The 19892-nt window shown below is 32.1% G+C and overlaps 3 protein-coding genes across 7 annotated transcripts; all 3 read right to left on the bottom strand.

The window, feature by feature from the left end:
- Positions 523-3318, bottom strand: LOC109346804. 2 transcript variants are annotated; one of them, XM_019586601.1, is made up of 4 exons: positions 3312-3318; positions 2013-2243; positions 1485-1558; positions 523-841 (listed from the first exon to the last, which is right to left on the bottom strand). In XM_019586601.1, exons 2-4 carry the CDS (start codon positions 2239-2241, stop codon positions 782-784), a joined length of 363 nt encoding a protein of 120 aa, XP_019442146.1. In that variant the 5' UTR covers positions 2242-2243; positions 3312-3318; the 3' UTR covers positions 523-781. The 2 variants fall into 2 exon arrangements, with proteins under 2 accessions (XP_019442146.1, XP_019442145.1); XM_019586600.1 differs by lacking the exon at positions 3312-3318 and having other exon boundaries at positions 2013-2302.
- LOC109346802 (DNA mismatch repair protein MSH3) lies at positions 1127-19691 on the bottom strand. Of its 3 annotated transcripts, none has more exons than XR_002107559.1 (14): positions 18691-19689; positions 17428-17616; positions 16940-17104; positions 16234-16332; positions 15873-16121; positions 14740-14982; positions 14493-14624; positions 14034-14294; positions 13881-13952; positions 13318-13467; positions 12439-12909; positions 11868-12174; positions 11251-11465; positions 1127-1142 (listed from the first exon to the last, which is right to left on the bottom strand). XR_002107559.1 is itself a non-coding variant. In XM_019586597.1 (14 exons), the coding sequence occupies exons 1-14, from the start codon at positions 19606-19608 to the stop codon at positions 11452-11454; spliced, it is 3141 nt and encodes a 1046-aa protein (XP_019442142.1). In that variant the 5' UTR covers positions 19609-19691; the 3' UTR covers positions 11201-11451. The 3 variants fall into 3 exon arrangements, 2 of the variants coding, with proteins under 2 accessions (XP_019442142.1, XP_019442140.1); XM_019586597.1 differs by lacking the exon at positions 1127-1142 and having other exon boundaries at positions 11201-11465; positions 12439-12593; positions 12723-12909; positions 18691-19691; XM_019586595.1 differs by lacking the exon at positions 1127-1142 and having other exon boundaries at positions 11201-11465.
- Positions 5928-8844, bottom strand: LOC109346803 (F-box/LRR-repeat protein At3g48880). 2 transcript variants are annotated; one of them, XM_019586598.1, is made up of 3 exons: positions 8704-8844; positions 7166-7570; positions 5928-6712 (listed from the first exon to the last, which is right to left on the bottom strand). In XM_019586598.1, the coding sequence occupies exons 2-3, from the start codon at positions 7540-7542 to the stop codon at positions 6154-6156; spliced, it is 936 nt and encodes a 311-aa protein (XP_019442143.1). In that variant the 5' UTR covers positions 7543-7570; positions 8704-8844; the 3' UTR covers positions 5928-6153. The 2 variants fall into 2 exon arrangements, with proteins under 2 accessions (XP_019442143.1, XP_019442144.1); XM_019586599.1 differs by having other exon boundaries at positions 7166-7581; positions 8699-8841.

Below are 19892 nucleotides of genomic sequence, written 5' to 3'. Positions count from 1 at the left end.
GATAAGACTGAAAACTCCTTTCTTTATCCCTTCTTCCTTAATTTCCATTTTATCCTCCAATACCTTCATTAACATGCTATTAATATCTTCTACCCAATAATTCATATTGATGTATGTTTTTTTGTCGGTTTACTGATAATAATTTAATAAACGTTATGTCTAATTTAATAAAATAATGTGGTGTCGATTATGCCACGATGACAACTTCACCAAAACATGCCTGCATCAACTCATGTTAGGTTGGTAACTCTAAATATTCATAGAGATTAAAATCAAATACCGAATCTTAGTAATATCTTACGTAAAACTTCCATAAAATCTATTCCATCACTTATCTCTCTACATTGTCTTATCTTTTAAATGTGAATAAAGCGTAAACGGGTGCCTATATATATATAAAGCATTGTTTAAAGATCGTTCTAATATTTTAATATCATGTGCAAATGACACTTAATTTCAAGTTTCTTGTTCTTATTCTACACACATGCAAATGTAACATGTAAAAAGAAACCACTGTAGCGTGTAGAGAAATGCTTATATCACTTTAATAACTAACAACTTAAAAGTACAAAATAAAGGGGAAAAGGACTGACAAAATATTACAAGGCATCGCATGGTAGAAGTTAAATTAAATAAAAAAAGAAACCTAAGAAAAACGGAGAAAGAAATGCAAATTTTGCCTACGAAAAAAGGAAATAAAAATTAAAATAAAAGCTCTAATATTTTCTTCTTCTTCTTCTTTCTGGACAGGTTAGGAAGAGACACAATCAATATCACTTGTCTACTCTTTATCATCATTTTCACCAAAACCTTCTCTTGCATTTTCTAGCTGTGGGACCACCTGCGGGGACACACAAAATCACAAGTTAAGTACGAATGGAGAACACATGTCTCAAGATTTGGTGTCTTATTATATATCAATTCTATCAAAAAAAATAACAACTAGTAAAGAAAAAATTCATAAAAAACAAATGTAATTGGTTTGAGACATGGAGACATAAATTTATTGGGACATGTGATCCTTCTTCGGTATATAAAAATTAAAAAATTTAATTTTCTAATATAACATGACCTTTTTTAGTTTTTAGCCTCTTAAACTTGACTCTAAGCACTAAGGTTGAGAAGATATTTTGTTACATATCCTAGACATTGAAGAAGATAAAACAACCCACATGGTTATGACCTCAAACATAGATTACCAAAATATTCTCTACCTCCATGTGGAAAAGACCGAATGAATTGAATATTGTATATAAGCCAAAAAAAGGGAGATATAGCAAATAAAGGTGAAGCTACATGTTGTATACAAAGTTCTCACATTATTGACTCGCGTGAATGAGTTAATCACAATCAACAGAGTTTCTTAATTATGTGGGTCATTTTTTCATTTCTTTTTTAAATAACAAATAATTTATATAATTTAGTGTTTTGACAAAACAAATAGGTCTTGGATCTTCAGAATTTGAGACACAAAAAGCTCGCACCTGTTCCTGTGAGGAATTCTGGGGTTGTGTTGTTCTTCTCCTTGTTCTTCTTCTGATTCTTGGTACCACTGAATCTGTTACATGGAATCAAAACAAAAAGAAAATAAAAAAAGGTCATAAAAATTGTGATGAGGAATATAGAAAATAATGTATAGGGAAATACCGAAATAGGAAGAGTTTAATGCATTAAAGTATCAGAGTGTATAAAATATTAACGAGATAGGAAAGTGAGAGGGAAAAAATATCTAAGTGGTATATTGGATATTTTGTTAACGATAAATATCCAAGTCAAACCCCGTAGAACAACCTTGTTTCACGGAAAACGCATTAAATCAAATGTATCATTATAACAACTTAACCAAAATATAATAACATTCACAATAAATAAAATAAATTATAAAATTTAAGGGTTCGATTCTTATAAACACATTAGTTTGTTGGGAGTATCGATCATACAATTAATAATAAGTAATAAGGAAAGGTGATGAATGGAATGAGGTGGTGATATAATATGATATATATATATACCTGAGGGTGAGAGTGCATGTTTGTTGTTGTTGATGTTATTTGGTTTGGAAACGGAGGTGTGAGGGAGGTGGCGATGAAGGCGGTAACGGTGCAACATTGTGGTGACGAATGAAGCTTCAATGGTGTTGAGGAAGTGGCCATGTTTCTCATCTGTCCAAACCCCTGACGACGTCGTTTCTTTCTCAACCACAGATGAAAATGCTGAAGATGAAGAAGATGATGATTCCATTCCTTATTACTATTCAAGAGAGAAAGAGAGAGAGAGAGAGAGAATATGAATGGGAATACTCCTTCAACCCTTTATCACATCCCCACCTCTTTTACTTTTACCAAAAAAAATATCATGATACTTTCTTAACAACCCCATTTATTATTATTATTATTACATTTTTTTATTCAATTTATATTACACGCATATTTATATTATTGTAAATATTTTATGTATTTATTCACCAATGTTGATACATGTTTGATTGTCCTTAAATAAAATATCAAATTTAAGTCTTGTGAATGAAAAAAATATTCGTTGTGAGAGTTGGTCTCACATATTTATGATATTCTCAGTTTGGATAGAATTGACTCTAGTGCGAAAATACACGGTGTAAACCAAAAAAAAATCATGTATTTTATTATATTTTATCACCTTTACACCAACAATGTATTGCAATTAAAGGAACATCTATAATATCAAGCATGACAAAGTTAGATTCAGATATATTATGCAAGGTCAAAAATTGAAGTATAATTCTGACAATATTATTTATTAGGGGTGAAAATTGCAATAAAAAAATATAGCCCACCCTTAAAGAACGACAAATTTTCTAAACAAAGGAAGAAAAAACTCAATATAACAGAGTACACTGCTCATTCTTCAACATGGTTAATTCTCAACAATCAATCTCTTTGTATAACAAAATATACTCTCACAATGACAATGCTTCTTATATATATGCTATCTAAACAAGTAAACAGTTTATTATTACTATTCTTTGATATTTGTATTATATTGGATATATGTAAAAAGAGATTGAATTATTAGTTTTTGTACATATTTTCTTAGGCAAATAATTTTTTTTCTTTTTATGTGGATGACAAGGACAACATATTGCGCTCACATTTCATCTCATACAAATCTATTGATTGAAATGAATCTTCCATATATTTTGTTTGTTATTGTAATTTCACTGATAATAAAGTTGTCAATAGTTTATGTTCTCAATATTTTTTTATAGTAATTAGGATAAATATTAATTAATTCAAAATAAAGTAGTATAACAATATCATATATTAATTATTTACTATTATATCAATTACTTGTTTTCACAATTCTACAAATTTACTATCGTTGTTAATTGTTATTTTCCAAACCGATAAGACCAATGCTTTTAAACTAATCAAGGTGGTTATCCTTTTCCAAAATATATTAGTATTTTTAGAAAATTATATCAGAAAATATGAAAGTTAAAATAGTTAACATATATACAATGATTATGGTAAAAGAATATTATTAATGTGCCATCTTCAATTCATACATATTATTATTATTATAATGGTCAAAACGAATACAATGGAATAAATAATGGTGTGTCGGCCTTGTACAAAATATTTCTAGAACATATTTTCTGAAAGTTAAAAAGCTTGGGTGACGTTGACTTCTCTCTCTAGCATATTATTTTTAAAGTTATGAATCCAATCTTCTTCTAGCATCGGTCATATTTGAAAAGTAAGTGTTACATTACTTATCTTATTATATCGGAAATAGTTTAAATATATGTTGAGTTATTTCTATTATTATCAATTAATTTTGAAATAAAATTTTAACAATCTTGTTGATATTTTCTTACCAATTCAAGGCTTGAATAGGTGGATACTGATACAGTAAAAGGATTAGGATTACTATGTGAATCCCCTTAAACCACACCTTACCATGTTAGTTTGATATTTCATTAATGATTTTTGTCTGATATTTTGTTATTAACAAGATATTTTCTATGACACACACAGCTACTACATTCCTATAATTTCACAACAATACCATTGGTTACATGCGATGTTACTCACCGTATCTCACTGTATTTATACAATTTTATCATTTAATTATAATTAACTTAAATTAAATTTGATATATATATATATATATGTGTGTGCTTCATTCATGTATTATATAGTTGTATTTCTTTAAGTAACAACTTAGTTCTGAGTCCCTTTGGTGAGAGAGTTAGCACTGCCATGTTATTATGAATGATTTTGACAAATATGATTGCCTTAAAATATCTATACTATGGACAAAAAGTTATATCTCTATATTTTTATTTTATCACATCTTTAGCAAAATATTTGTGCCCTTTCATATAAGATTGCCTCTAAGGTGAGTAACCATTGCTCAATAAATATATCATATTTTCAATATATTGAATAATCCAAATTGAATAGAATCTTACATTATCACTTTAAAAGATATTATATTATTCCATTTGCATTTTTATAAATATTGACTTTAGTTTTTCAACAAAATAAGGAAACCATTGATTTGTTTTATCTTTAGCAATTTTTCTGTCTTGCTTACTATATAATAATAATATAGGCAACAATATAATGGATAAATAAAAAATTAACATTGTCTTCCATTATAAATATGACAATTAAATTAGTACATAAAATTTATAGTAAATTATATCATAGTTTTAGTAAAATTACACAAATTATTAATTTTTTACATGTACACAAATCGCTTCCAATTTTTATAGATTCTAAAGTATATCAGAAGTTCCAAATTCCAATGTCATAACAATGTTCTATCATCAATATTTTATCTCTCTCATTTTGATTGTAGCTTTAATAAATTTTCAGTTTTTTCATTTAATTTGTCATTTGAGGAAATCACACCAACTATTTCTTTCTATATTTATCATTTTATATTACATTTTCATACATTAATTACTTAAACTATTTCTTTTGAAAGTGGAAAGAATATTGGTAATTTCAAAGTACATTATTTTATATTATAATTAACTTCTTAAATAATTACCATAGTGTATGTGTATTATCTTAAGGTGACAATTATTGTGGAAGTATACATATAGCTTACATTTACAAGATGTTTTATATTTGATTTTAACTTATCTTAAAGTATTTATGCAATTGGTTGGAACATGTTATATATGATAGTTATTTTCTGAAATAGGTTGCTTATTGAGAAGTTCACATACATTGACTTACTTATATAAACGCCTCCCACTCCCTAATGATATCCATCATTTGGTCAACTATTTAAAATCTGGTTAGTAAAGTCCAAGATGTGATCAATGCAGGTAATAAGATAATAATTGTATAGCTAATTTGATAATTAGTTAATGCCCAACAACACAAAGAAATGACTGAAAAAATAGACTTTCAATCCTTCACTTATGTAAAAGAACCTTAAAAAATCAAATCATCATAAACACAAGGGCATCAGAAAAGTCATAAAAACGAACATAAAGGGACTCAAAAGAGAAAACAAAAGCAACCTCCAAATATTAAATCAATACCATTTCCTGTACAACTCAAATTCTACTACTTTTCTTCATTACTTTTCATCTTTTATTTCTCTACTCATCTCTATCTAACTTATAACCTACTTACACTTCCTTCTTGCTAACTATTAAACTTGCTAAATTAATTAAATTTATTAATTATATCGGCTAAAATGAAAAATTATAATTCATTTAATAATACATTTTATTCAGTTAATTTCCCTAGTCAAATAACTCTTGTTGATTTGTTTGGTAAAAAATAAGCACATAAACATGTTTGACTTACTTGTATTGTGTGATGAATATATAATTAAAACTATACATTTGATATTTGACAATCTCCGAGTAAATAGGTGAAAAATAGTTGATGCATCGTTGCATGTAATTTGGTGACTAAAAATTGTCACAAAACGAATCTCTCCACATAAATTAAATTTGTCTAACAAATTCCATTACACTTATATTTGGAACAGAAAATAAAACTTAATTTCTATGTACAGTTACAGGATTTGATAAACTCCTTCTAGAAGGAACAACAACATCAAGTTTATTTGGATCTACAATTAAGATAGCAGAAAATGTTGTAAAAGCAGTAACAACATAAGTAGCAGATCACTTTCTTCAGCTTAAAGTGAGAGAGATCTGACCTCATCTCTTTTCCAAAGCCCTTCTTCATACTTGTACCACCTAACTAGCCCTTCATCGGCACTTGTACGTTGGCACATGATGCATGTGCCGTCCATGCATGTTAGAAATTGGCGTAACCGAGAAGCCTTCTGACGAATAGACTGATCGATTTCTTTAATAATTCTATTGTAATTAGGAGGCGGGGCGACTTCCATCAGAATACAATGTGATATGTTGAGAACTTCTAAATGTTGTAGGCTATCTAGGATGAGAATCAGAACATCCTTGTATAAGGTTGAACATCGAAGGCTCAAGACTTTCAGTTTTGGAAGAAATGCAGCAAGGGAGGAAGCGAAATAAATGTCGCATGGCCCCATAATCTTCAGTTCACTAAAGTTCTTGCAATGCATTGATATCTCTTCAAGAATATAGGGTGGATTTGCTATACAAGGCATTGTCAAGGACTCTAGCTCATTCCACCCACGAATGGCCTTGCACATTCCGGTTAACTTAATTCTGTTCCAAGCTGGCATGACCAGTCGTTTGAGTTTTGGGCACCTGCAACAAGGGAGAAGATCAGTTAATAAGGCACTAAATCGGGAAGGAAAAAAACCGTGTTCTCTGTTTTTAGAAGAGAATGAGCACCTTAATTTTCCATTTAAATACTTGTACCCTCTCTTCTCAAAATGGAAAAGGAACTAAACTGTCCTAAAACAAGTTGTTAGCATTTAATTATTTTCAAATATTTATCACTACTCCATGCAAAAAATAAACAAAAAAACCTCACAGGAGGCTAACCCTAAAAAATTATTGCTCTAATATCAAGTATTGTTATAATGTTAGTATCAAAGGAAAAGACAATCAACAAATCATATTCCTCAAAAAAGGTCATAAGTTTCTTTCCTTAAAGACAAACCTAGAGCATATTGATTTACATGGTTTGCACTAACATGTTTTATACATATTGTTTATGAAATTTGAAATGATATTGTTTATGAAATTTGAAATTACCTTTCAGCAGTGTATGTCAGTTGTTCATCACTTACGTACAAGTTGAAATGGAAAATCAATGTCACTATACTCTGCCTGCCGAGACTCAAGGAAATTTTCAATAAACGGGTTAATGTTCGATCAGATCGTCCATCAACATAAACAAATGGCTCTAATGGAATCTTGATGAAATTAGATCTTAACATTGATAAATCAAGCGTTTTCCATAGTAGTGGATCACAACAAGCCAATCGCCACGCACTACAAACATGCGCAATGCCAGAAGTTAAGTCAAAGATGTCAAGCAGCTGAAAAATCTTCACCAAAATATCTGTGTCCAGATCCTCCCATCTCCTTATGTTAGAGTCACAGTTTTCCATTATGCCGACTTTCCACATTCTTACTGAATTTTAGTGCAGGGTAAACCTAAAAACCAAATTAACAACCAACAAGAAGTATAAACCATCAGGTTAAAACTATATGGCAGTACATGAAAAGGAGAGTGAACATTATGAAATAAACAAAGACTACAGAAACAAACAATTTTATACACATATATCAAGAACCAAAATGGACTAACCGCGACCCATGGTTATTTAACTCAATAAGTTTTGCCTGAACTTACGAATTAGATATAACAAAATCACTAATACAGCATCTCCAGCAAGCAATTCATGATTTCCAAAAATCTCTCGAGTAAACACCGTTGATTCCATTTTATGTTTATCACAAACATGCCTGAACAAATCTTTTAGTTCCGATAGATCTAAAATCTCACCATAATCGTGGCCATCATTCATCTACATGTTAGGGGTCACTGGGGAGTGCAACTTAAGCAGTAGAGAAAGGAGAAGCAAGGAAGAAAGAAAAACCATGGAGAAGACGTAGGAGACAAAGAGAGTTTTTCAATTTCATGTGGATTAGGAATCAAAACCACATTCATGCAAAATTAAAAGCTGGTCACTGGACATGAAAATTGGATATTAAATGAGTGAGAAATAAAATTCAATCAGAATGAGAAAGCATTGAACCCAAAAGGAACAACTGACACTGATATTCTCAATCAAATTCACCAATTCAATTACTCATATTCTCAATTCAATCACTGATTTTAAAATAAAATTCTCCAATTCAATTACTCATACTTCACTCATGGTGACAATCAGACACAACTTAATGTTTTCCTCAATTCCATGACCCTTCTTTACACACAAAGCCTCATACAATCAAATTGAAATCTTCAGCACCAGATCTTAGAAATTGCCAAATCCTAAACAAAAAACAAGAACAATTCCAGGAAAAGGCACCACCATCATTGTTCTGAACTTCTGATCAATCAAAATTTCACAACCAGGAAACAAATAATAAAAACAAAAACTTTGAAGCTAAAAAAACAATGGGTTGGCGAATTCAGATGGAGATCTAATCACACTCGACTTCAATTTTCCTTCAAACATAAAGAATCAAGACATATACATGCACGTATTTGGTTAGTGTAGTTTTGTGTGTGATGCAGAGAGAGAGAGAGAGAGAGAGAGAGAGAGAGAGAGAGAGGATACCTTTGAGAAAGAAGGAACAACATGGTCTATGGAAGAGGTTGTCGTTGAAGAGTAGCTGTGTTGAGAATGAACCAACAAGTACAAAGGGTTTAATACTTCACCTTTTCCCCTTTTTTATTTACCTTTTTTCTTCTTTCATCTCTCTCTAAATCAAACTTTTACTTACAATAATAATAATCTTCATTTTAAATTTGACTTATTCAAATAACACTATTTTAAAATAATTGATTTGTATAAAAAACATATAAAACTAATTTGAAATAAAAACTAGTTTAAGATTAGAATTAGACTATAACAGAATTTTGGTTTATATTGGCACTATAGCATCCGGTTTGGGAGGAAGATTGGAATAAATTTATATGATGTAGTTGAAAAGGAAACTTAGCTCTTTAGTTTTATTTTTATTTTAAAAAATTATTTATTATCAAAAACATGAAAGTGAGGAATAGAAAGAGGGACTACATCAGATGCGGATTCAAAGAAGTGTGCTGAATTTACCAAAAGAGGCTTCTAGCATTCAGTAAGGTGTAAAATCCATCAGTGTAACATTTATATATATAATTTTATATATATTTATTATATTATTTTTTACTGATTTATATTACTTAATAAAATCAATAACAAATAAATATAAATAATTAATAATATATAAATAACGTAGAAAAATTCTTACCTCTTTTTGTGCATACAATCTCTCTAGTTAGAATAGGAAACATTTGTTAACGAATTAATAATAATAATAATAAATAAAATAAGTTTAATTTCTGGGAGCATATTTATTGGGATGATCACAAACTCAAAGAAATAATAATTTTTTATCCAAAAATGGTGAGAGGATACCTTGATAGTACCCAACAAATGGCAACCTTAAATTTATATGTGTTAGCCACTCTCAGATTTGCTGTCTCCCTGTGCCCTACTTATTACCTACTTTACAAATTACAAAAAACATTCATATAAAAGCTGGTAAACAAAAATTTGTTGAGCATTATATTTACACAAATTTGTGATTTATTTATGCTTGTTCTTGTTAAATGTTTTAATTATTTCTAATTTTTCATTCATCAACAATAAACTAATTGAGTGAATTATGTTTGTATATGTTTGTTCTCGTTAAATGTTTTAATTATCTATACTTCAATAAATTAATAAAGATCGACATTAAAATTTGTTTTTTCAGGGTAGTTAAGTATAGAATAGTCTAATAATAAGTGAAGTTAAAATTGTAATATTGTGATATTGTTTAAATTATGAAAGTTAACTAAACTTAACTAGTCTTATTAGTATGTTTCACTCTATTAAAAGCGACGTGGGATAAAGACTTTATGCACTAACTAAACTTTTGATGGCTATCAAATATATATTTTGGGTTCATTTATGGATATAGTGGCTAAGGCTATTGATTTGAGTACATGTTTTAAATCACTCTGATTTACAAATTTGGTATGGGTTTGATCTTTATTTATTATTCTATCAAGAAAGAAAGATTGGTTTTCAAGGAAACATTGTCGACAAAAAACATTAAAATGAAAGAAAAAACATTAAAATTGCCCAATTTTTTCTATCATATGGAATATCTTATAAATTATTAAGCTAATATCTATTCGGTATGAAAATCTAATAATTTGGCTTTAAATAAACGGAGAATGCTAATTAGCAAGAAAGATTTAGTAAAAAACAAATAACAATGATATGTTATCTCAAACTATATCCTAAAATATATATTGGATTGAGATTACATGTTTTCATTAGTTCACAACATAGTTCAAAACAAAAAATATTTGTCCAAAAAGAAACAAGCATAAGATTAAAAGGTAACTATTAACAATCGATTTAGCATTATAAAGTTCTCGGTATACCTACCAAAAACCATGATAGTAATTTTCAATTTATAATTTTATATATTCATAAGTTAGTATATATTTATTAACATATATTTAGAAAGTATTCCGAATGTGAATATTCATATTTTAGAAATCATATATTAAAATCTTTAGATATTGAGAGTGTGTTGGAGTATAGTACATTATCATAAAATAAGTACATTATTATGATCGTATCTCAATACAAGTCATTTGTAAAGATTTACATGGGCAACATATAGCATGACTTGTGATCTTTCTTCACTTCTGAAAGCTCCATCAACATTTTTATCTGACAATGATGCTGCATATCCCTTCTCTCTTGTCCTCATACAACAACTTTCTTTGCTATGCATTTTCAATCATCACCATCCATCAAATTTTCAAACATGGCACTTATCAAACTTCATATCATGTTACCTATTCCTTAAGAGCACTAGAAAGTTTGAAGTAAATACTTAGTTCTTGGACACATTATTCTATTCCTAGTTTTAAGTAACCTACTCTACACTTTGGAAAAACATTAACCACTAATGCTGCTTACTGATCTATCATAATATTTGAGGTAGGTGAATCAAGTAACTTATTCAAAATAGCATTGCCAATCAATAACTAAAAAGAGACCAACTAATTCGGACATATCACAGTAAAACTCTCATTGGCCAAAATTAGAACATCCATGCACACCACAGTAAATTTCCCAAGCATAACCAAATTACAATAAATATAAACAAAACAGCTAGGAACAGGGTAAAGAGGCAAAAACTAGAAGGCCTAACCAAAATGAAATACAAAATTCGGATGCAAAATATTACCTACAACACTGGAGGCCTTCTCAACCCCTGCTTCTGCATGTTTCCGATACATGTCGTTTACCTCACTTATACTAATTGCCTTCATCTGTTAAAGCACAAGACAAATCTATTAGTGTTGTGATGAAATTTTTCTAGCAACTCCTGTCTTCAACCACGGATAAAACAGTTAGTTGATAACAGGAAACAAAATTGAGCTTTGGTAGACCCTAATTTGCATTTTATACAAAAATTCTGAGGATAAACATAAAACAGATAATATCTGGAAGTAAAAAAATGAGAACAAAGGTCATTTTTTCTATAAAGAAAATGGTCAACAAATGAAAATGCATTTTTTTCTTTTCTTGTAGGGGGGAGTAAATGATATATTCAAAGATGAATGAAGCTGATGAGTAATTATTAATTCCCAATGAGATAGAAATGTAGTTAACAATAGCAGTTCTGCTTAAAAAGTGTGGGAAGAAAAAAAGGAGGAAAAGAGATACTTAACCTGCAATTAATTTCTTTGCAATGCTTCTAGCATGCTCCAAAAGTTGAAAGCTTTTTGCATGGTCATCATCATCATCATCTAGTGTTGCAGCTTTTAAGTTTGAATAGAATTCCTTGCAAGCGCTATCAAACTCTTGACTTGGACAATCGTGTCGTTGAGACATGAGCTGATGTGGTTCTTGCTCTTGATCAGTTGTCAATGCATCCAACTGTAGCTCCCTTCCTGATCTACTATGTATTCTACTGTTTACCAGTGCTTCTAATTTGGAAGCCATGACAATGGCTCGACTAATGCAATGTGGTGGTAGCTGAAAAGCATGACATTTCCAATTATCATAAATGAAATTCAATATATTAGGAAATTCAACAATAAATGATTAGAGATCTCAGTGGGCAAAACCAGATGGCAAGGCAATCCCCAAAATTACCCAGCCCTATTATTTCTTTGCAATGAAAGAACTAGCTCTACACGAGAAAGAATTACAACATGTCACATATTTCTTATCAACTCAAAAAAAATGACACATTGCTTACGCAGCAGTGCAAAGTAATATACAATTCTATGTATTTACCTGTGCAAGCTGGGCCACCTTAAATCCAAAACTCCTCTCTGAAACACCAGGTACAAGCTTGTATAGATAAGTGATATCTTCATTATCCAAGTTGGAGGTTTTACTTGTATCATCGTATGCGGTCAGATGGGACACATAATATGCTCCAACGGAGCCTGGAAATTCAGTTCTGAGGTCGGCAATCTTTGGATAGTGAGTGACAAAGAGGACCATGCTTCTTTTTTGCTTTAGAAGATAATGCAATGTCGCATATGCAATGGCCATACCATCATGTGTACTAGTACCTCTCCCAAGCTCATCAATGATAACCAGTGAATGTCCTGTGCAGTTATGAAGTATATGTGAAGTCTCACTTAGTTCTTCTAGGAAGGTGCTTCTCCCTTGCTGAATACTGTCAGAAGCACCCATTCGGGTGTAGATCCCATCCAGGACATGCAGTTTTGCTGATGATGCTGGTACAAAGGAACCAACCTAGAGATATCAGAGCATGTTTCAATAAAGCAACAGCCGTAAGGGACAAAGTTGTCAAAAAAATGCACTAGGTTAAATATTTTGAAGCTGGAAATAGTTCAGCAGTTGATGTGTTCAATAATAAAGAAATGAACTGAACAAAAAAAATTAACTTCAAGACAATAGATTTAGCAGCTTAACGATTTCCCTTCAGCATTTACGAAGTCATCTGCTCTAGTGCACAACCTCAACAGTCAATAGGTATGATATAAACTAGAAATTGAAATTTTCTAAAAATTACAACACATTTATAAGACAATTGACAAGGCATCCAAGACCTTCATTAAAATATGTCTAACAGGCATACAGATAATGCATCAATGACAGCAAACGAAAGCAGAAAGATAGCAGACACGAGATTTATTCTACCTGAGCCATTATAGCGATCAAAGCCACCTGGCGAATATAGCAACTTTTACCCCCCATATTGGGCCCAGTAATAATCTGACAGTACTCTCTGTCTGCGTGCATATACGTATCATTTGGGACAAAATTGTCTTGTAAGGTAGTCTCCAAAACCTGGTGAGAAATGACTTCCGATAATGAGACTCTAGTTACCAATCAAACAATGGGGATATTGTATGAACTATGCGTAGAAGTCAAAGTACTAGATCAATCATTTGAGGATAGAGAGTATTCCGGTGTGGTGTCGAATAACATAATACAAAATAAATGGTTAGTTGAAAACTACATAAAGTCACAAATTCAAGTCATTTCAACTAAATCTGCAACTACCAAACATAATTGTTTTGATCCCTCCAAAAAATCTTAGAAGAGCTGACAAGTGACAAACAATTTTCAGGAACTAAACACATACGACCACATGTAATAAATAGACATAGACAGGATGAGGACAGGCGGATAAGTTTGCAAATCAGATATAAACAAACAATGATGTGAATTTCGTAGTGTATACACAATTAAATTCATACCGGATGTCGACCAGAACAAATTTGTATCTGAACAGGCTCGTTATCACCCACAAACACAGGACGGACATACCCCTGCAACAAAAATAGAGATCTATATTAACAGAATACTTCACAAATATTTGGAGGAACTTGAAAATTTCTTCAAGAACAAACCTTATTTGTTGAAAGAATGGCAAGTGAATGCAGACAATCTAAAGCAGCTAGTGCTTGAACAGCAGCTTGGAACTCAGGATAGTGTTCACTGTAGTCCCTTAGAAATCTATCCCAAGCAGCTCGGCAGGCAACAGTAAGCTCCTCTTTTGCTAATGATAACTTGTCTAATGCTGCCACTACTTCAGGAGGGTGATACCGTATTGTTTTCTTTGTGCTATTTACCTTGACCCAGTTTAATGGCACCTTCACTTCAGTAGAAAACTGCAGCCAAAATAAATTAAATAGCAATTAAAACTAATTGACAAACAATCCATAACTCTGTGGAATCATAAATCAGATTTCTTGACTATACTTAATAAGGATTGGGCAATCAGAAATAGCTTTTTAATAGAAAGGAAAATAAAATTGATATTTAGTAATACAAATGATATTTTATTAACCGTATTTCAATTAAAGTACCTCTATCAAATGAGTTGTTCCAGAAACATTCATGAATTCCAAACTTCGCATTCCAAACTGTTTGCGATACAATGTAATCAGTGAATCTAATTGTTCCACCGCCATCTGAAAATTCTTCCGAGCTCTAACAACCTATTCATAGTAATGATATCAACAAGGTTCAGGATTGAAGTACAAAGTATAAAATGAAGCCACAAAAGAAGCAAATGGTAAAATTTAATTCCTCAGACAAAGGACAAAGACAAACCTCTGGAAATTGTCCCTCAGATGCAATGATCAAATTTGTTAGATCACCTTGATCAGCAAAGCCTGTGTTTAAAGATGACAACATTTTTGCAGCATTACCAATAACACTGGCAGAGGAAGCAGTCAAAATTAACTTTTTCAACAGATTAGAGTGCAATGTATTATTATCGTCCTCGTCCTCGCCTATGCTAAGCTGCTGAAGCTGTTTTGCGGCAGACAAAATAGCTTGAATAACTGTAACAAACTGTAAAAAGACAACATGATTCAAGAAATCAAAAGAACATTTTTGGTCAAATAAGAATTTTTTAGGCAATTTATAACCATAATGTATGATACATCGAGAAACCATATGCCTATAGCTATTAGAAAATAGCAATATAAAATTAAGAACATTCTCAATTATTTCCTTACACTAAATTGGAACTCTATACTTCACAACAGTAAGAACATTTTCACCAAAAACAAAAAAACAAAAGTTTGATTACAATTATTCTGTTTCTTAACCATGAAATTTGCCACAAGGTTTAAAAAACAGTCTCGACCTTTCATATATCCTATGTAGATTTCTTCATTTTCTTAGATAAACAACCAACAATGCAAAGGAGAATAACCTTTAACCAACAAACTCCGAAGACCTAAATGAAACCAGAGTTTGTACAGAAAATTAGCACACTCCTTACATACTCATGTTATCTAGGTAAAGATTAAAGAAACACTAATATATTAGGTATCCAGGCCTCATCCATGCCACACATGTTGCAATTAAAAACACACTATGCTGTATTTCTCAAATGGGTTCTGAATCATCCTTTTATCATGGGCTGCTCTTACTCAAAGCATATGTACAGTATAACCATATATCAACACTACTAACAAATTCTTAGCATGCTTATTTTTCTTAAATTGAATATTAACTAAATGCTCACACTAAAAGGTTGATATCTGTAATCTCACTATGCCCAAGCATAAAATCTTGCCATCAAGCAATCAACAGAATATGTCAGTTCTATTTAAATCCCCCTCTCTAATGTATAGAGAAAATGTGAAAAGAAATTACTAGGAGAATGAAGACAATTGATTAAATTATAGAATATGGTGAAATACATCATTGGACAATAAGAAGCCATTTATCACCTCAGATGGGGTAGCAGTGCGATGGAAAATTCTTGTAATCCCACGCTGTATATCAGGTGTGCGACCCAGAGTTGTCAAAACCAACGACAGTAAGTAAGCTAACTCGGGGCGTACAGCTGTTACATTATATTCTTCCTCGTCATATCCAATACTCTTCGTACCATTAGAAGTTCCCATGGACTCTGCGATTTCAGATACAGCATGAAGACGAGCAGAAATCAAGGCTCGGTCACACAATGGGTGAGATACCTGTATCATGCACAAGAAGAATTAAAGAAAGGACTTCCTTGGTTGGTAAAGAAAGGACAATTGATAAATCAACATTGAATGGTGGTATACAAGGAATGGGAGCATCCCATACCCAGTGCCTAAGAAGCCTGGAACCAAATATAGTAAGAGTATGATTCATAATCCGCAGCAAGGAACCACTCTCGGATCCATCATTGCTATTCTTTAAAACCTGAAAACATCCGAACTTTCTGATTAGCAGCAACAATATGCAAGAGGATTATAAACTGCTATGAGGGAAAAACAAATAGTTCTAGCTTATACAAGAATAAAAGTATAAAATAAGCTTGGTCAAAAGTTGTAACAGAATATCACAGAATCATCTATGATCTTGTGACCCCTTGTTAGAAAGAATACAGATGTACATGCTGTGATCAGGAAGAAGCCAGGATGCTTCAAGAAATAATTGTACCAATTCATCCATGTACAACAGTGCCAAAAAAAAAGAGATGGTAGAAAAGGTGTATTTAGCAGGATTGGTAACTGATGGAGAATAGGGACTTGAGATGGTGCAGCGATACTGATTAGCTTTTAAATATTCCAGTTAATTCTAATTAGAATGAGTACCCTTTGATTAACCTTAGACAAAATGCTTTGCAGTTTAACTTCATTGCATGATAATTGTGCGGATCATTAGCATCCACCATACATAAGCTTAATTTATAATTGTCATAATTAGAACGTAAAGAAAAAATTGAAACACACAGCATGAAAGTATAAAATATGCTAGAGTCATTACTACAAACTCTCAAGAAAAGAACAATACAGGTTATAATTACCTCCAATTGTTGAAGTGCATTGGCTGAGAGGGTCATTTCCATATTGCTTGAGAAGGGCCTTAAAGAAGCTCCTGAACATAGAGTACTTTCAAAACCAAATTCCTTTAAATGCCGAATAGTTAAGGCCAAAGCTTGGACAGCCAAATCTGGCATGTTCATAATGTCCTTTTAATCAAAAGAGTAGAGATAGAAACAAAGAAGGTTATCAACGGAACAATAATAAATGTATAACGACAATCTGCATAAGTAAAATAAGATTTAAATTAAAAAGGAGAAGTGTATAAAAATTTATCAATTGATTATATTCATCATAACTTAAAATTCACTATGAAAACCAATTCCAGTGACATGGTCAACAACCACAAGATGACTGTTGACAAAGAGAAAAAAGCTTACTCAAACAAACACTAAACTATGATTTTAGAACTTTTCAAAGCTTGCTGCAAGAATAACAAATTTTATAAATATCAGTATTCACTATTCAGTACCTTAACTACCAACTGCTGACTTCTGCACTCAGCCAAGTCATTACTTTTCATTGGATCGGATGGACTACCTGCATCCATGTTCTCAAACAAGGCCATAACATCAGCGAGAGCACCTCCATTAGCAAAGCAATCTTGTGAGGCTCGCTCCACGCGAACATTTGAAGCAGGTCCAGCAAAAGCCAGCAATAACTAATAATAGAATATCCAATTACATCAGTGAATATTAGGGTACTAGAAAACTGATACATATAAGTTAACTTGAAATTTTCTAAGGGGATTATTATTAGTAAAACAGTATCAAGAAATCGCATCTCCTTGTTAGGATAATATAATTTAACATATCATGAACTTTTTTATCTAATAGTATAAAGAACATAACTATCTTATAGATTAGAAAATTAGCTTTCCTAGCATTACATCATCTCAACAGTCTCGAGAGGCTTTCCAAGAATACTAGAAAACATTATGAATGTTAGAAAATTGTTTCAATTGGGTATGCCAGATTCTGACATTTACCATTAATGCACAGTGGCTATTTTCCCGTACAACCAGATTTCCCCTCAATCGATTTTCTTGTAATTGTGTACATACAATAATAGCCAAACCTTAGTCCCACTAGGTTGGGTCTACAAACGATGTCATAATGCTCTATCATAATTCAGAAATCATGTCCATTGGTAATGTGTTAACCTCTAAATCTTTTCTAATTGTTTCGCATATGATTTTTCTTAGCCTCCCACTGCCTCTAGAAATTAGACTGACCTTCATTTGATATACCCTCCTTATTGGGGCTTCTACTGGTCTCTTTTACACATGACCAACCCCCTTAATGCATTGATCCCTAATTCTATCTTGCCTAGTGTGTCCATCATCTAACACAATATTCTCATATCTGCTATATTGAGTTTATTCTCTTGTTGAGATCGATTGAAGCATGAAATTCTATAAAAATAAACATGAAATCTATACTACAATATAGTTGTACATACTACATATATAGAGACACCCATGCAGATGTGTGATTTAAGTTCTCTGATCGGTTTCAGTTTTAAAGATTCACAACCAATAAACAGTATATTTAAGACCATAGTATAAATTGTCACCATTCCAAAGGCAATGAAAGAAGTTACCTTGTAAGTCAAATGAAGTACAGCAACTACATACACTAATTATATTTATAACATAATGAAACAAATTGTTTTTATTTTTATTTTCATTTTCATTTCTTGTGAGACAAGTAACACTCTTGCAAATAGAATCTACCTTCTCTGTTTGCTTGGAAAGAGGGTCCCCAAGAAGTAACTCAGCAGGAGACAAGCTCAAAACCACGGCCTCGAGTGCGCTCCTTAGAAAATTATCATTGAACTCTCCATAAACGACATCGCCTGTTGATATCTCCACAGCAACAAATCCAATACTCACATCAAAACCACTCTCCACTGCAGAATCCAATTTCTCTCTCAAAACACTCTTCTCCACAACACACAACAAGTAGTTACTCTCTCCACCGCACCCCTCTTCCGCTCCCCCTGTATCCAGCGCCGCCTCTAATGTAGCCTTGGTGTACAAGGCAGACAAACCTCTACAAAACGGACCTAACCGGTTCGAACCGTGAGCCTTAATGGCTGCAGTCTCAGTCTGCTTAACCACACCAACTTTATAGCCAGCGTTAACAAGCCTCCTCACATGGACATTTAATCGAAAAGTCGGTATGCTAGCGGTTAAAAAATCATGATCCATATGTGAGTATATACCTAAAACCTTAGCAGCATTTTCAGCATCTTCGCCGAAAAAACGGTATCTATAACCAACTTCAACCATTAAGAGAACGTCACGGTAGTTACGTTTGAGTTCCACTACTTGTTGCTGTAACGGAGTGTATTTTAACGGTTTGGAAGGGTGATGGGTTTGTGGAGGGTCGGTGGAAGGTTCTAGAAGCTTGTGGAGGAAGCGCTGGTGAAGAGAAGGGTCGGGTTGAGAGGGTAGTTTGGGTAATTTGGGTGGTTTGGGAGAGGGAGTTAGTTGAGAAGTTAGGGCGCGTTTGGACGGAGAGAAAGTGGCGGTGGCGGTGATTTTTTTGGGAGTTGGAGGATTGGGGTTAGAGGAAGCGGTGGGTGAAGGAGGGGTTTGGGATTTCGGTGCGAAAAAACGGGAAATGAATTGTTGTTTTTGTTTTTTCATGGTTGTTGTCGCGGTGGTGGTGGTGGTGGTTTAGGGGAGTGAGGGAGATGGTTCGTCGTTGATTTGGCGCGCTTCGGGAATAAGTTGGAATTTCGAAGTGCTTTCTATGCTGGGTCACCACATAACTATATTTATTATTTTCTAAAAGATCAAGGAGAAAATATTAATAATTTTAGAGAAAAAAATATATGTATAATGTATAAGTTTTATATATTATTATTATTGTATTATCTATTATTTATATTTGTTTATTATTGATTTTTAAAAAATATTAATTCAAATGA

Source organism: Lupinus angustifolius, chromosome LG04 (assembly GCF_001865875.1).
Source record: "Lupinus angustifolius cultivar Tanjil chromosome LG04, LupAngTanjil_v1.0, whole genome shotgun sequence".
Taxonomy (NCBI): Eukaryota; Viridiplantae; Streptophyta; class Magnoliopsida; order Fabales; family Fabaceae; genus Lupinus; species Lupinus angustifolius.
This window is presented reverse-complemented; position numbering and strand designations above follow the sequence as displayed.

Coding starts and splice junctions, on each gene's coding strand:
- LOC109346804 (XM_019586601.1), bottom strand. CDS start 2,241: ATGGAATCATCATCTTCTTCATCTTCAGCATTTTCATCTGTGGTTGAG. Junction 1,559..2,012: donor ACATGCACTCTCACCCTCAG/GTATATATATAT, acceptor TCCATGTAACAG/ATTCAGTGGTACCAAGAATC. Junction 842..1,484: donor AGAATTCCTCACAGGAACAG/GTGCGAGCTTTT, acceptor GTGTCCCCGCAG/GTGGTCCCACAGCTAGAAAA.
- LOC109346803 (XM_019586598.1), bottom strand. CDS start 7,542: ATGTGGAAAGTCGGCATAATGGAAAACTGTGACTCTAACATAAGGAGA. Junction 6,713..7,165: donor CTGACATACACTGCTGAAAG/GTAATTTCAAAT, acceptor CCCTTGTTGCAG/GTGCCCAAAACTCAAACGAC.
- LOC109346802 (XM_019586595.1), bottom strand. CDS start 19,608: ATGAAAAAACAAAAACAACAATTCATTTCCCGTTTTTTCGCACCGAAA. Junction 14,625..14,739: donor CTGAGGGACAATTTCCAGAG/GTTTGTCTTTGT, acceptor TACTATGAATAG/GTTGTTAGAGCTCGGAAGAA. Junction 12,175..12,438: donor AGGTGGCCCAGCTTGCACAG/GTAAATACATAG, acceptor CATGCTTTTCAG/CTACCACCACATTGCATTAG.